This window comes from Alosa sapidissima, chromosome 8, assembly GCF_018492685.1.
Source record: "Alosa sapidissima isolate fAloSap1 chromosome 8, fAloSap1.pri, whole genome shotgun sequence".
NCBI lineage: Eukaryota > Metazoa > Chordata > Actinopteri > Clupeiformes > Clupeidae > Alosa > Alosa sapidissima.
Window position 1 is genome coordinate 19614478 of NC_055964.1, and position 17486 is coordinate 19631963.

At 42.5% G+C, this 17486-nt stretch overlaps 1 protein-coding gene across 1 annotated transcript; it reads right to left on the reverse strand.

The window, feature by feature from the left end:
* Positions 1-70: 70 nt before the first annotated feature.
* rgmb (repulsive guidance molecule BMP co-receptor b) lies at positions 71-11811 on the reverse strand. Its single transcript, XM_042101670.1, has 3 exons — positions 11270-11811; positions 5487-6022; positions 71-3408 (listed from the first exon to the last, which is right to left on the reverse strand). Exons 1-3 carry the CDS (start codon positions 11376-11378, stop codon positions 2617-2619), a joined length of 1437 nt encoding a protein of 478 aa, XP_041957604.1. The 5' UTR covers positions 11379-11811; the 3' UTR covers positions 71-2616.
* Between the last annotated feature and the right edge of the window lie 5675 nt (positions 11812-17486).

A 17486-nucleotide genomic window follows, 5' to 3' on the forward strand; every position in this document is an offset into this window, starting at 1 on the left:
ATTGATAATTGAACAGTGAATGTTAATTGCAATGCAAAAAAGGACTTACAATTATTTTGTACTTTTAATTTATTGTTTTAAATAAAACACACGTTTTCCTTTTATCAGTTTTTCTTCACCGCATCCAGTACAATACTAAAACACTGATGTAACAATGGTGGTCCACTAGGTGGCAGTACAATCACATCTGAAACATTTTTTTTCCAACAGCAAGAGTATGGAGCTTAACTTTCTCTAACAAGACACTACATTTATAAATAATTTAAGTATCAACATTGAGCAGTCACTCTTCACAAAACAAAAACTCATATTCACTCACGACAAAAAGAGATCACAAAGTCAAATGCTAACGAAAGCTTAACACAGGATGTAGGCTTAACTTTGCAGTTGATTGCACTCCAAGGCCTTGTTCGGGTCATAAATATCCCACCTCACATTGAAATATTTCTGATTCTGATAACCAACCTCCTGTCAAACTCCCAGTGTTCTAAATACAATCTATTACACTTGTCACAGTATGGTAGCAGCTCTTCAGCACTGGCAGTAGTTGCAAAACAAAAGAAAGAAAAATCTACAGTAGCAATGTCTTTTTTAGAAGGTGATTATGTGATAAAAGGGAGTTTGGGATGTTACACGGGTGGCCCCTGTTGGGAATATTTTGGCATCTCGTACCCGGCTTCAAAAAATTCCTTTCATAGATGGTGCTGCTGGGTTGCAACAAACTCCAGAGCAGGGAGGAGTGTGGGAAGCCATAATTGTCATGAACCCTCCTTTAAGTGTCTCCCATCTCTAGAAATCGGTTTCTGCTGCTGTTGCTGTGAATGTTATTCCCTCAACACTAAGCAGGCGAGAGAGGGAGAGAGAGGGAAAGAAAGAGAGAGGGAGAGAGAGAGAGAATGAGAGGCAAGGGGAGAGTGGGAGCGACAGACTAAGGAAGCTGCACTGAGGAGGACATTCATATCAATGTAAATGAGCTATCGGAACATAAAAGAAATCAGATCCAAGTCCCACCTCTACATGCTCTGGATTTACACACACAGGCACACACACACACACACACACACACACACACACGCACGCACACACATATAAACACAAAATATTCGTCTGTACTTCAGATGTGTTCCACTGTGATTCTCCTCTTGTTCAGGTAAGTTCGTCTTTGGTTAGCAAAAAAGAAGGGATCCAATCAACCAAACAGCCAATTAATCTAATCAATCGTCCGATATCTATAAGGTGATCGTCAGTGCCGCTTGCTGAGAGAAGACATTGGTGAAGACACACAGATCTATCAAGAGTAGTACCATGAATACAAAAACCCCTCAAACTTATGATTGCATGTACTGTACACTGTGGATTGTTACCAGGAGGCTTGATCTAGCAGAGGAGAGCGGTCTCATTAGTGCTGGATTCCAGTTTCATTGATACGAACATGGGTTTGGTAAGACAGAATCACTCTGGAGTTACGACCAAACATGTCATCTCTATGAACTCTCTGCTTCTATTTACTGATTTTCACATGCTGAAGAGCATCTAAAATAAGACTCCAGATCCGTCAAGCAAATCCAGCTTGAAACACATCCGTATTTGCACAATGTAAAGCATATAAATGTTCATCCAACAATCATTCAGACTATTCAATCGTCATGATCGCGCCCACACTGCCAGCTGTTCCTACAACTGTCAACAACCACAACTTTTATATTCAGGTCATAAAAGCATAATTTCAGTGGGCCCACGATGTTTATAAACTCAGTAGGTGTCAATGCTATCCTGCTGCTGCTGCTGTTGGTTCCATTGCAACTGCCAGCTGCACTGATCAAAGAGAGAGGATAGAAACATGGAGTAGATCTAAACAGAGTGAGATATAATCAATCTTACACGGAGCGTTTAGTGAACAGGGCTGGGGCGCAAACCCTCTGTAGTCACTCATGGACCATGTACCGGGCAAGTACCATGTTCAGGTGTTGCATCAGAAGGCAAAGAAGTCCAGACATGTGAAGTTAGTGTCAAACATTGTGTGCGTGCCAAAAGCACTGTGAAGAGCAGTATTCTACCAGCGCTGAGATCCCAAGTTTGTCCACCCTGTTCACTTTCAAAAATAACAAATTGCACTCGTATTTGAAAACTGTTCGGCTGAGTTATATGGGTGAGGCCTAGTACCGTTTCTATACCGTTCCAAGCTGTTCCATGGTGATTGGGCTTGCTTAAAGGAAACACTGTTTTGTTCAGGTGTATTTTTTTTTTTTTTGCTTTTTGCTGTTCTTTTTTCTTGCAAAAAATTAAAAAATAAAGTGCTTCTGTTAAAACGTCCTCCATCTTGAGGTATTAAAAAAAAATCACACAATTCACACAACAAATGACTACATCCAGGTCTTCAGAGAAAAAAAAAAGTAATATACACAAAATGTACAGTCACAAGAGAGAGAAAGTTCGTTTTTCACGACTAAGATCAAGAGAGTATGACTCATCTTGTGCACAGTATATACATCAACACTTTTTGTCTGTTGTTGCTTTGCTTCACCACACCATTATCATAGTACCATCATTTAAAAAAAAAAAATAACAGCCCAATCAATATGATACAGTTTTTTCACACGCTTATTTTTTTTCCCACTAAAGCCAAGCGGTGACAACTAAACAGAGCGCCACCAGGAGAGGCAGCAGTGACGCTTGGCTCCGCGCGGCACCCGAGGGCGGGTAGATGTGCCAGCGCTCCTTTCTGGGGTGCAGTGCCTTCATGTCCCTGAGCGCGTCGTACGCGGCCATGGTGAAGTTGGCATCGCCGGTGGTGAGCAGGTCAAACACGCATGAGTGGAAGTAGATGTCCTGCACCTCCAGCTGCTCGCGGCACTTGGCCATGGCCGCGTCCAGGGAGTAGGCCGCCCGCTGGGCATTGGGCCGGGGCAGCTGCTGGTACTGCTGCTGCTGCTGGTGGTGGTGATTGTGGTGATTGTGGTGGTTGTGGTGGTTGTTATGGTGATGGTGATGCTGTTGATGCCTCATCCCAGCCTCCTCCTGCTGCTGCTGTTGTGGCTCCAGTAGAGGTTGCTGTAAGGGTAGAGGGAGGTGTCCGTCGCGGTCAATGCGCTCGGACGTCGGGCAGCCGTTGACGCACAGCTGCAGGTCCTGCGTCTCGTCGTCATAGGCCATGGCCATCTCCTCGGGCACGCGCGCTGCCAGCGTTAGGTAGCGGCCTAGCTGACGCACGATCACCGTCACGCCGATGTAGGCAGCGTGAATCTCTACGTGGTGACCGGCGGACTTCTCGATCACCCACAGGCTCTTGGTCTCACCATCGCCGCCACTGATGGTGCCATCCACGAAGGCAGCTGGCAGGTCGTCCGTCACGGCCTGGTACACCTTCGGGTCAGTGCACTCCTGGTAGGGTTTGAAGATGATTGTGATCTGAAAGAGGAAAGGATGTGTTATTTATTCTATGTCCATCTGGAAACATTGAATGCAAGATTACTACATGGTCAACTACCTAACTATGATTGAATGAAAGAAAGAAAGAAAGAAAGAAAGAAAGAAAGAAAGAAAAGAGAAAAGACAGGAAAGAAGGAAGGAAGGAAGAAAGACATTGGTCATACCATCTCAAGAAGGACACAGAATATATTCTGTACAGTTCTAGATTCCAAAAATGATCGTTTATCATCTGTGCATTTTGCTCAAGGCAAAATAGGCACATATACAAACATGCACATTCAACAGTAAATAACCCATACCCCCATTAGACTCCAAACGGCTTCAGATCAAAAAAACAGGAACTAATGTTTTTAAGGAGTACAGCCTAACCTCAGAAATAAAACCTAAAAATCTAACCTCTGAAACACGCAATAAGAAAGCTTTGTCTACAAATGGCAAGCTAATTTGAGCATTGAGGCAACCTTTTTGACTATTGATACATTATTTGAAGGGTGAGCTGGGTAGCTAGCTACAAAGCTCTGATCAATTTCCCCATGCCACCCATGGCTAGTTTTAACTTCATCTCACACTGACTGATCTTTAATGTAGTTTGCCTGTTTGAGCACAAAGTACATTGTAATGAAATTCAATTAATGTTTGGTTGGGAAAAAATGTGTGAGAAGAGAGAGTGAGTAAGAGAAAACACTGTCCAATGAGAGGAGGATATGGCAGTTGGTTAATGAGTAGTGTGGTGCTACATTAGCAGACAATGAATGCCAGTTTTGTCCCCAGATGACATGGATGAAAAGTGACGACTAGCCGGCCATTAGGGGCAAGAATCTGAAAAGCCCGAAGTCGAGCGATGTGTGCTAATAATTATGTGCTAATGGCTAATAATAGTCTTCCACCTCTCAAGTCATAAGGTCAACTGAGACTCCCTGTTCATTAAGCTCAAGCTTTCATCACATGGCCTCAGACAATTTCAACTTTGGAGGAAAACAACAATCCAGTATTTTATCCTCAAAGACATCTTTGTGAAGGACACGTCTCCCTCCCAGGCTCCAAAAGTCCTAATCCACCTCACTGACAACAGACAACGGCATATCTCTATGTGCATTTCGGGTAAGTCGGTTAAAATCCAGTTTGGGTCATGTCTTCTGCCTCCCCTTAGCTTGAAACTAACAGCAAAGGCTTCCTTTAAACTCAATTCATTACAGGTCATACCAAAGTAAAATGCTATATGTATTCATTAATAAAATTAGGATTTCATGGACCGCCTGGTCACAAGTGTTGGTCACAAGTTCTTTCTTTGCTGGTTGCTTTGTTTAGCTTGCACCTGTGGAGATTTGGTCAGAGTTTGGAAATTGGGTAATCTGTTGGGAAATCTGCCAACCCAGCCTCTGATTTACAACTTTTTATGCAGTGCATATGACTTCGGGGAAGCGGCCGCACTTCAGATGTCTCTCTTTAAATCTGGGCAAAAATGTGCACGCCCAAGTCGGGCTGGACACTGGCCTTGCAAGACATTAACGCAATTTGAATGTCTGTCTAAATAAGACAATTCTTCATGTAAAATGTACCCTAGATGGTTTGTATAACATCCATTATGATTACTTGTAAATAGACAAACTTGAAACATTTTTGTAAATCTCCTCAACAACATGTTGAATTTCACAAGACTTACTAGCAACTGCAAAAAGGAACAACACATTTACAAATGAAACAACTGCTATGGTTATTAAGCATTAATAAAGACTATAGAGTTATTGTTGCATGTAAAGCATACATGTAACTAAACTGAAGTCACATCTGCATAGCTATAGAACAGTGTGGCATACTTCCTTTCAATGTCTTATATTATATGGGGAAAACTGTCACAGTTGACAGAAGGCAGTGTAAACACGTCCTCACAAATTCTCAACATTACACTCAACACAAGTTCATTTCATATCATTATCATATCATATAAGCACCACCTAAGCCAGACTTAAAGTGTCTTGTGCCCTGTACATGTTCCTTAAGCAAACATCAAAGAGGTGAGTGAAAGTGAAAAGACTGGCTTGGTATGCCTGACTGACCTTATTGGTAGCCGTGGCACTGGAGCCCATCACCACGGGCACGTTGGTCACCTGAACGGACAGGTAGTTGTTGTCGATGAGCGGCCAGGCGCCCTCCACCTTGCACGTCTGGAAGTGGTCCTTGAAAGTCCTCAGGTGGGGGTCGCCAAACAGGCCGCAGAATAGGTAGGTGGGGGGCCGCACGGTGCCCACCCCCACGCCGCCGAGCCACGAGGCCTGCTGGTTGTGGTGGAGGTGGCGGCTGTGGTAGTTGCAGGGCTCCACGGGCGTCTCGGGATGCGTGGGCGACGTGGGGCCGTCCTTGGAGCAGTTGCGCTGGCTCATGCGGTCGCTGATGCCCAGCACGGCTGAGTGGAAGACCAGGTTGCCGCGGCAGCTCTTGGCCGTGCGCTGCGTGCAGGCCGAGTAGGCCCGCAGCGCCTTGCAGTACTCTGTGTCAAAGGCATCCGGCGCCGTGTTCAGGTGGGTGGTGAGCGAGACGAAGTCTGTGGTGCACTTCTGGATGCGGCAATGAGTGCTGTGCACTTGGCTACCGTCTGGAACAAACAAATACATGGTGGTGTTACAAACAACAACGAAACCACTTGGTCATCAGTGGTCACTAAATTTAATTCTTATCAGTAACAATACTTCAGTTGGATGATTTTTAAAAATATATACTAGCAGATATGCTATAAAAAATGAGTTGATAATGTTGGCTATATCTTTCAAAAAGCAACATACACATAAAAAGTAAGGTAAAAACAAACCTTCAGAATGGACAATAAAAGGTTGCACTGCATTTTTGGCTGTATGTTTTAATTGATCTAGTGTTCTAGTGGAACATTTATAATTTAACAAGTTTAAAGCTGACTTTTTCTCTCAGAGGACAAAACAGATGCACAGGCCTCGCATGTCATTAGAGACAGATTCAAGCATATGGTCCAAATAAAGTAAAGAAACTCAAATTAGGTCAACAGGAAGTCCTAATAAAACTATCACCTCTGCGGAGACAAACAGTGGACGCTTTCCCAGCGTGGCTACTAGCTGTTGTAAGAGAAGCCTGCGCCTTGAAAGTTTCCATTAGCTTTTCCCAGTTTGAGTACTATACACTCAAGGTATAGGCTTTTCCCAGTTTGAGTACTATACACTCCAGGTATGGGAAGAATCTTGCACTCAGCCATCAGCACATCAGCCAAAAAAAGTTCTAGGACTTTGGGACAAGACAAAAAAACACTTCCTGTCTATTGCCAAAGTTTTTACAGAATATTAACCAACAGTGAAGCACTGCTTTGACAGTTTGGTATAATGGAGAAGCCAAGCCTAAATAATTGTGAAGGAAAATGCTAAGTCACCTTATAGAACAACAGGTAGTATATTCTACTGGCTGAAGTACAGTGGGAACGTAGTGTAGAGTCTGACTTTTGATCATTTTTTGGCTATGGTTTCACTTCAGGACATTTCCTCTTGAGTAGCAATGATGAATCTCTGCAATATGTCTAGCCTAATGTAACCTATTTATACTCATACCTCCTCAACATATCTGGCTGTCTACTCGATTCTCTAAGGCATAGATAATTATGCACTTTCCATCCGGTCCTTCAAATGACACTTCGTAATGCACTGCCTAATTCAATTACAAAAAAGAGAGCATTTTTAATCCGATAGCCACTCTTGTTTGTCCATTAACACACCTTTAATCTTCCCATCTGACAAAGTGAGCACTCCCCAAGTAGGCTTCCTATTGCCAATAAGCCGCACCCTGCTGAGGACTCCAATGCAGGGGAGTGCATTATGAACTTATCTACTGTCAAACTTGGCTGACTATCTATATTTCATAGCGGCATGAGAATTCTGCAGGGCCATAGGAGAATGTGCCAATTCAATACTTTCTGTTGATCAATATTCTCTAATAACATGTAATAGTTTGTGGGCTCAGAAAGAATCAGACACAGGGAATGGAGAGAAAAGCAATCTTGACTTCCAGTCCAAGACACCCTATCAGACCTGGTTTCAAGTACAACCAGTACTCGAAGTTTGGATTCCTCTGAGCAGCCAAATTCCAGTTCTGGCCAGTGCGAGAGCTGGGTCTTAATCACTAAGATCCTCTTTGATGTGTTTACATTCCACTATCAGAGCAAGAATCTCAATGGATTCGTCAATCCATCTCCAGGCGCCCGATGAAGGAGACCAGAATGTGGAGCAAAAAGAAAACAAGCACGTTGCAGATGTAACCATGTTTGGTGGGCATGCCTTGTAAATTGCAGCCAAACAGAAGATCTTTTCACAGAGAACACAGGTGGTTCCGTGTGACCTCATATGCCACCGAGCCTGAGCGCTGCCTGGAGGGATTTTATCACCAACATGTGTGAGCAGTACGTGGCGCGCACCGGGCCTCCTGAATCTTCCTGATCGGACCCCCCCCCCCCACACACACACACACACACTCCCACCCCTCCACCCCCATCTAATCGAATTTACAGAAATCATCGACACAAGCTGTTTTTCACCAATGGGCAGCTGGAAACAATTAGAGCATCACCTGACATTCCTATTTGAATCAGCATGGTAAGGAGCATGCAGCCGGATATTTCCTGACCCTGACAGGAGTCACACAAACAGACGGGTGGAGGAGGGTGGGGTGAGGTCCTCCATCCCAGATGCACCCATCCCAGAAAAAGAGGAGCCCCCATGGCATGCTTGATTCATCAAGACTGAGAGTGGTGCATCAAGGGGTACTACATAGAGCTGCTCTATGTTATGGCTCAGAAGGGCCCCAGTTGGGGGCAGCAGAGGTGTAAAATCAAACTGTCACATGCAGAGCAAGAATTTCTCAGTGCGTTGTCAAATTGTGTTGCTAGATCCCCTGACTGGCACAACAGACACTTAATTGGTTTCAGAATTAGCATCAAAATCCACAGTGCCTGACCTGCACAAATAGATGCAAACAGAAATTATAATTCCACCAAAAAAAGAGAGAGTGATACTGGGCGCATGGGTAAGAATTAGCTTGAAGTGTGGCTTTCACTTTCAGACATTTGCTATTAAAACACAGGTATTCTGACACTCTATTAACTAGCCACCAATTCAAGGTACTTATATATAAATGAGGCAAGGAAATCTATGTTGCTCCGGGTAAACAGTAATTTTAAGCTTCAGTTTAAATTGGTGTCATTGAATGTATTTAGCTTATTAATATATTATAATCAGCTAATGACTACTGTTTCATACACTAAGGTTACATGCAAGTACTGTAGATGAGAGTCACTCCCTTGTGGTATGATGTTATATATCTAAGATGTAACAGCTCTTACTTGCTTCAAAATAGGATTCATTTTTCAACATCTTTAAAGTGCAATGAGAACAATGTGCCTGGTGTTATTGTTCCAGGCAGATTATTAAAAACCAGTCCAGCAATGAAAACATAAAAAGAGAGGAAAAAGCACACAAGGTATTTGTTTCAAGGGCCCCAAAATTAATTTGTGTTTTCTTCCTATATGAATGAGGCATCTCGTTCGCCGCACACAGCGCGGCCTTGTTGTAATTAAGTAGCTGGAAATATTTTCTCAGGGTGGCCGTCTGAGCAAACCTTCTCAGCTCCAGAGGGCCCCAGCTGGTGTTGCGGAGTGAAATTTCAAGATGTGGAATTTGGCCAGGGCAGTGGGGTCAGCAGACCTCCGCCTTGTGCAGAAGTGAATGTTAACGACCGCGGAGCAGGCAAGCAAGAGCCCTTTTCTCAAAAAGCCCATAGTCCCCCCCCCCCCCCCCCTTGTCCTGTCTTCCCCACGAGCCTCAGAATCTAAATGACATCTTCAACACAGTGCCTCACCAATCCTTTGTTAGCCATACAATATCCAAGGCTGTGTGAGTGGAAATGAGCTCCTCCTTTCAACGATCCAGTGATTTAAAAGAAGAATGTTTCTCAAATCCGGGTTCCTTTACTACTGTGTTCTTACACAACAGTTGTTTGTTTTTTAAAGATGTGTCTTTAAAAACAGTAAACCAATTAAGTGAGAACAAAGCTTTAAGAAAAAGTATGAAGTACAGATTGAAAATGTGGCAAAACCTCTATTAAATAGCTTTGGTATGTCCTATATTATCTTTCATGCCTCTTAATTGTGAATTTGATCAAGACACAAAGGGGTTCTACTATGTCCTCACTTTCAAGAGGCATTAGCTATAGGCTATATATTGTGTGTATGTATCAAAACAATAAAACTGGCACTTAAAGGAGAATGGGGGGTTATCCTGTGAGAAAATTTGTTCTCTGCATTTTACAAATCCGGACGTACAGATAGATAGATGTTCTACACATATTTTCAAACCATGTACTGGATACAAGATCAGACAACTCTGGATGACCATAAAACAGGCAATAGTCTATAGAAGCTGGAGGCTAGCTGCTGAAAAGTGAAATTATATGGTATAAAATGCTACTTGCTACACATAAATTAGCCTAATAAGGGCAGAACGATGAAACCAAATCAAAAGCAACATACAAACTGAGCATGGCGCATGGATCCACAGTAGAAACGGGCACTCAATTCTTGAAATACTACTAAAATCTTTCTGAATCAACAGCCTAGTTTTCAGGTGGGGATTTTTCCTGTGGATAAGCGTGGCTTTGGACCGCCTGGTCATCTCAGTGACTTAAACCCTATCATGTCCAGCTGCCGGGGATCCATGTTAAATGAATTATGAAGGTGTGACTACTCAATGGACACCCAGCAGCATACCATCCACCATTCATTTGTGATGGCCGCGAACACGGGCAACGGTCAGGACACCCGAAGTGGAGCAGCTGTCACCGAGCCAAGAGAAAACAGGCCACCAAAAATGTATAGGCATGGTACTGGTAACAGTGAACTATTCACGAATCAGGGACAAAATTGTTGGGTTAAGTTAGCTGGGAAACACTTCCACAGAAGAGGCTGCCCTATGCAAAAAGGGTGATTGACGGTATCGATCAGCATTCATAAGCTAAAGGAAATCAAAAGGGCGTGGGCTACCTCGGAGTCATACTTTAAGCTGTCGTAATGCTTAAATTAAGCAACAATGACAGGTTGACTAATTAGACCTACACTTTATCCTTGTTGGCATCTTGATGAAAAAGAAATAGATTTAACGAAATGTAAATTCAAATGTAACTGACACGTTTTCCAAATATCTTAGACTTAGAAAACATTATTCTATTTTCATCAAATGTTGGGCCGGCATATCCTATCTAGACTACTTGTGTCTTAGACATGATACTATGTCTTAACAGCGACTTGGTAACTTTTCTAGACAAACCATTAGCTTATGGGAATAGCGCATGGAACTGAGTGCTCATGTGCGTGGACGCCACGAATCGAAACAAAAGTCGCAAAAAACATGTTAAGACGCCAGTGATCGGAGTTGACACCACCGCAAACAAATCCCTAGCCCAATCTTTCTGTCAGTCAGGTTTCGTGGTCTCAGCCTATTACAGATGAACTAAATGAACGTAAATGAACGTAGATGAACTAAACACAGTGCGAACTCAGCCAAGAGTCCGGACGAACGTGAAAGTCGGAAGGAATACTTTTACGACCCAAACTCCTTCCAACTTCAGTCTAGTTCACATTAACATTAGCCTACCTGCAATTTCACAACCTACTTTAAGTATGATTTAAGCAACAGGGCAGTCGTTTTGTGTCGTTTAAGCAGGCATCTGAATATTCAATGGGCTATGCTCAACAACACAAGGAGTGTCGTGTTATCACTGACATGTCAGGGGGCAAAAACCACAAGAACAGGGAGAAAGCGATGAGGAAATCAGTTACCTATCTGGACCACGGTTGAGAAAGTGAGCAAGATCAGCAGGATAAATGATGACGCGTAGATGAGGCGCTCAGCCCCGGGGTAACAAAATCCTGTTTTCCCCATACCCATCCATCCAGGTCGCGGTTGTGAGAGACTCAAGTAGCCTACTCCACGGCAGAAACAGAGGTGGATTTGTGGCGATGCTGAGAAATCGGGCCTCTGCTCTCCTGTTTTCTACTTTACTCCAGGCTTCCTGTGGTCCGTAATTGCATTAAAATCGTCAGTAATAGATTCGCGATCTGTGCGTCTTCCGCGCGTAAATGCAAAACAAAGACAAAGTAATACTTCTATATTTATCCGATCGAAAGGAATTATCGAAAACACACTTGAAAATAATCTTTGAAAACTCGAGGTTGCTTTGCTATCCGTGTGGACTAGTCCGCTCAACAGCAAGTAATTTCAATGCTTGTATCAACCGGAACGTTGCAATCTTCTTCCACAAACACGTATGCTGCACATCACATTTCTCTACCACAGTTAGGAAATCTACCCCCGTCTTTTCCAACTGATCGATTGCAAATCAACCAAACCCTCCGTTTAGCGGAAACCACGCCCATGGAGAACACAAGCACCGCCCATTGAGTTATATCTTTCTAGGGAGCAGAACTTTGTGGTAAGCCGCTCAAGGGTTTCTTCCAGGCTCATATCTATATCTGAAAGGTGACTTCAATCTGTGAAAATTATACTGTAATTTCAGATATTAACACACAAAAAACAAATTTCAGACGAAAGTCAGGAGTTCATATTTCCTAGTGGCTTATCAGTGGCCATGGCTGTTGTCACCACCTGACATAATTTATGGGACAAGGGCAAATAAAATCAATAACAATGCATGATTAGGCATAATTTATAGTCTAGTTCCATATTTGCTACTGGAACTCGTCATCAGGATGAAACCAGTGCTTCGAACTAATTTGTTAACACCACTGAAAACGTTTATTTTTTAAGATTACGCCTATTAACTACAATGATCCATTTATCAAATGAACAGATTGCATTCTTGGTATCTTAATGGTATCTTGCCATGCTGATCTGAAACTGAGCATGGTGTTAAGTCTGTCAAATTAAAATGTAAACGGCTTGTCATACATTTCAATGGGACAAAACCTCTTCACTGAAGTGGTTCGGTGCGCAGCAATGAACGATGGATATTCTGACAAGTTCTACATTTGAATTGCACTTGCAGGTGATTAACATAGACTGAAATAATCGGGGATTAATGAATATAACAGAGCACATCAAGTGTCAGAAATCCGTACGTTTTTTCCCCCCATTTGATTTGAGAGAGGTGTCTGAATGTCTTATAGGCTGTAAGCTATAGCCTACACACTGCAATTAACATATGAAAGACAGCTGTTTACATCTAAACAATTTCTCCGATGTTATTTACCTATTGGCCAGAATTCCGTATGTCATTTATTCTCATATGTCACCTGCTCTGATGAGCGAAGATAAATGATAGGCCTAAATCACACAGTAGAATAAAAGGCAAATGAAATGTAGGCTATTTCATATAACACGATGAAATTCCATTAATAATGTTGTTGAAAACATGGGTAGGGTCTAACAACATGCTTTTTTTTTTTAATGAAATCCCATCGCTGATGTCTGCTAACATCTGACACAATTTATTCCTCTTGTCATTCACCTTCAGATCTCGTACGCAGATATTACCAACTGTCCTGACGAGAACAAATGATAATAGCCTAATTTGTTTTGTTGCCTCACTTAAGAGCGAAAATACAGACACTCAAAGAATTTATAAGCCACTCCTATTCCCGTTTCCTGTATGGGACAACTGCAGCAGAAGGGGTATTTATAGGTCTACAAACGCACAAGCTTTGGAGCAGCAGCACTTTCACTGTCCGGTGGGGGAGTAGGAGAGTTGCAAATCCTTTCATTCACCTCGGCTTAGATATCTGCTGCTGTGTCTTTCAGCACTATATCAGAAGCTATGAGAAACCTAAACCCTAACTCATTACATTCCTGTGAAAGTAACATTTCATTGTATGCATCTTGTAGTTACACACACCCGACGATATAGCACAACAAAGCACTATACATAATGTATCCAGGCCTATTCTATGTGTGTCTGAGGAGTGTGCAAATTTGTCTGCATCACAAATTCTAACTTCTTCCATTTTTTCTCTCCATCAGAACATGTGGTCTGTGTTGCACCCGCTGTGCTTTATACATTCTCTGTATGGCTTGGAAAAGCCATTCCTCTGATGTATATGGCGTGGTGGTGGTGGTCGTATGGAAGTGGGGAAAAGGTGATGGAGGTGTTGGGGAATGCAGACAGCTTACAATGAATCAGCAGGTGCATGGCGCTCAGTCAGAGTGGCCGGTGAGTCACTGATGGTTTGTTTATGGTGCTGCTGGTCTGAGCACAATAACCCCTGTGCCACTGCCAAATGGCCCTTCTGTGCTAATGGAAGTTGCTTTAAGCAATCAGTAAAACATGACATTGTACACAACCGTTGCAACTTTATTTTCGTAACTGTATGATTTTGTAACATTTTAGGTCAGTTTCACATACATACATTAAGCAGTCCTAAACGAAAAAAAATTTCAGTGGAGATGGAGCTGGAGTTGACTGGAGTTGTCTTTTCGTCTAGGACTAGCCTTAATCTACGCACAGGAAACTGGCCCTTTGAGTGACAATATAAATTTAAGAGTTAGTGTGAGTCTTGGGTGTTATAGGTAGTCTATTGTGATAACTACACAATCCAAATCACAACCCAAAAGAACCAGTTTGATCCCGACCTCGCATCTGATTTTATAGACGACTCCACACAGTATTCAATTTTCTGAATATCTTCTGTACGATCATAAAGTTGCTCATTCTTCAGTTGTTATTCACTGATACACAGCTGTCTGACTTTTTGCGCAGCCAAAAGTTCGGAACACAGTAGATCCTGTGTGTGTGGGGAAACACAGATGTTTTTTTCTTTGTGTGTGTGTGTGTGTGTGTGTGTGTGTCCTTTTTATATAACAGAGGTCAAGTGTGGCTGTGGATTTCTCTCTCTCCCTCCCTTTCTCTCTCACATACACACACACTAGTCTCTCACTTAGTCTTTTTTATTTCTCTCTCTCCCTCCTCCCTCTCTGCTGAAGGCAGGCTAACAGCTGGGGGAAGGTGTGGAGGTTTCGGATTTATTACTTTAATCCCCCCTCTCCCACTGACTAAGAAGTCTGTCTGAGCCCATGCAAAGTGTTGGGAACAAATTGACAGAGCTAGTTGGGACTTTCGCTTCAAATTAGCATCCCCCTGACCACAGCCACAGCCTGCACGCTCTGCTCAGTTAAGTGGGACACATGCTCATGTTTGAAAACAAAGTCATTCTGTGGTTAATTTTTTAGCTGGTGTCTGGGTTTGTCCGTCTTGAGGAAATACCATTAAATGGGCACACTGCATAATCACTGTCCACATAGTCACTTTTGGAATGTTTGTAATATAGTTATTGACAAGAATGATAATCAGGATTATGTCACGCAAAAGCCATACAGATCTATAAGGAAGGGAAGGGCTTTATGCTGCATTCCAGACAACTCGGAAGTCAGATATTTACTAGTTGGAATCTCCCAATTTCATTCCAGAACTCGGAGGTCAAGAATTCTGACCTCCTACTGGGAAAAAGTACAATGGAACGCCACTGGCTGCTGAGAGTTCCCGTTTTCCTGGAAAGAAAAAGTAATGGCCCTTTCCATTAGACTCGTAAATCATCGTACACCCACCCGTACAACATGTACGAATGAGTTGCTAAAGGAACACGTTTCTCTCGAGCCACAAGGGGCATTAGCAGGAGGCTAGTCATTGTTATTGTTTTGTGCTACATGTAGCCTCTAGCTAAACGGCTGGAAAACAAATTGTTACATTGTATTGCACGCACAGCAAGACCGTGCAATGCATGAATTGGTGACCGGATTGAAGCAGCAATGTAATCTAGTGTGTAAGAGCATTGCATCAACATTAAAATTACCAACACAGTACATATGCAAAAAAAGTACGTACATCTCATCTCAACTATGGGCGCAGCCATGTTTGTCGTAAGGTCGTACGTTCACCTCGGGGCACCCTCAGGTACTCCAATGTAAAGGGGGCGTGCCTGTGTGAAATGCCGCAAGAAAGCTGGGTAATTTACACTTTCCAACTCGGGCGACGGATTTACAAGTCTAATGGAAAGGGCCATAATTCATTTATCCTGTTTTGAGTCCTTGGAATTTTTTACTTTTGCTCCAGATCATATAAATTCCTGTCATTCATTGTGGAAAAACATAATGATAATGAGGTCAACATTGTCAGCAAACCATTGTGAAGGTGTTAAATGGGAATGAATGGTCCCCTTTGGGATATCTCATATAATAATCAAGAGCAGTGGCCTTGTTGAAGACATTGTTATTACATAGGCCTTTAAGTATATTTATATCTCATATGTCTACTTGAATAACCAGTCTTGAACAGACATAGTGTTAGCAGAGGTAACAGCTTTTCTTCTCTCATGCACCATGTCAATTCACATCCACCATGTCTGCTTAAAATGATAATGATGCCATGTCAATCATATATTATGGCAAATTAATGTATTCTATTACTTGCAGATAGTAGCTCTCATTTTCACAGTTATAATGAGCATATTCATGGTGGTTACTGTTAGAGAGAGTTTGATTACATCAGATCGTAATGAATACTAATATATTGGTTCGCTTAAATAATGTAATATTTATGGCACAAGCTTAAAACAACTTCTCCAAAATCTTTTGGAGAATGAGCCTCCCATGTGCAGGATGAACAGTCCTGACACAGTACCTTATGGAAATGTGTAAAAACAAGTTTAAGCCTGTTGTTAGCCATTTTGTATCTATCTATCTATCTATCTATCACAAAGCACATGAATATGTATGGTCTTCCTTTCCTATCAAGCACTTTAATATTTTCTATCTTAACTAGACAATATGAGCTCTTTGTGGGTTCATGGACTCATTCAGTGGCTGAGAACATTGGCCATTGGAAATGACTACTTTCCTACCCTATATCTGTGAAATCTTTCCTTCCTCCCATAATAAACAAAGCAAACAACACAACCCGGCCTTGTTTTCCCCTCTGTCTCCTCCATCTGATGTTGCCTGTGTCTGTGTGTGCATTGTTCAGGTGGGGTGAAGTGGTCATGCTGGTGGTCCTCCACGGCTTCTCTCAGAGAGTAGCCTCTACAAAAGGTATGGCCTCCTCAACCCCAAGGCCACTCAACCCTCCACAGCTGCCGTGGCAGGGAGACAGGGCCAGTGCCTGTGTCCAACAAAGACCCGACTATGCCGCCGGGTCGGGCCAGTGGAGGAACATCAAGGCACATGAGTGTTCAGGCCCCAGGCCCACCCCCGGTGTCACTCACAGTGAAACGGAGCCCTATGTGTGGCAATAAGCCAGAAGAGCATGAAGTATCCACTTACTGACCAGACATATAAACTAACCATTATTTTCTCAGTAAAATGGAAATACTGCCCATACATGCTGGCATTTTACATGGTAACATATGTTTATTATTAAATTAAATAGTTTGCATTGCCTATCATAAACAGAATAGTTATAGTGCATTATGTATACAGTTATATTTTACAGGAGCCATTAGTAAGACTAACCCTGCATTACAGTGGTTGCAAAATAGATATTTCTATTTCTTTGCATTTGTGAAAACACGATATGATGGGAGGGAAGTTACACATCCAGAATCTCGACGTGTAACACAACAGCTAGAACTAAAGGGGTGAGCCTTTGTCCTCACCCTATTAGTCACTGATAGGAGAGGAAACGGCTGTTAAGTCTACTCCCTAAACCGAACACACAGTGCACACTTCAAACCTACAATCAATCAATCAATCTCATACAAATGAAACAAACTTATCAACATATTTCTCTTTTTTTCTACATTAATGCTCAAAAGCAAATAACTGCCTGAGAGATTAGCGGATCATTTCAAATCTGAGTCAAGTGCAAACACGAATACTTATTTGCTCTAACGTTCGTGGCTTTAGTGATTAAGGTCACGATCATTGTAGGGGCATTTACAAGTACAGGTGTAGAGATCTTTCCGCTCTGCACAAAAAAAAAACAGATCTTTGAAAAGATTACGCAAATCCTGCAGGTAATGAAATACAAAAAACTGTTTGACTCAAGCCAGA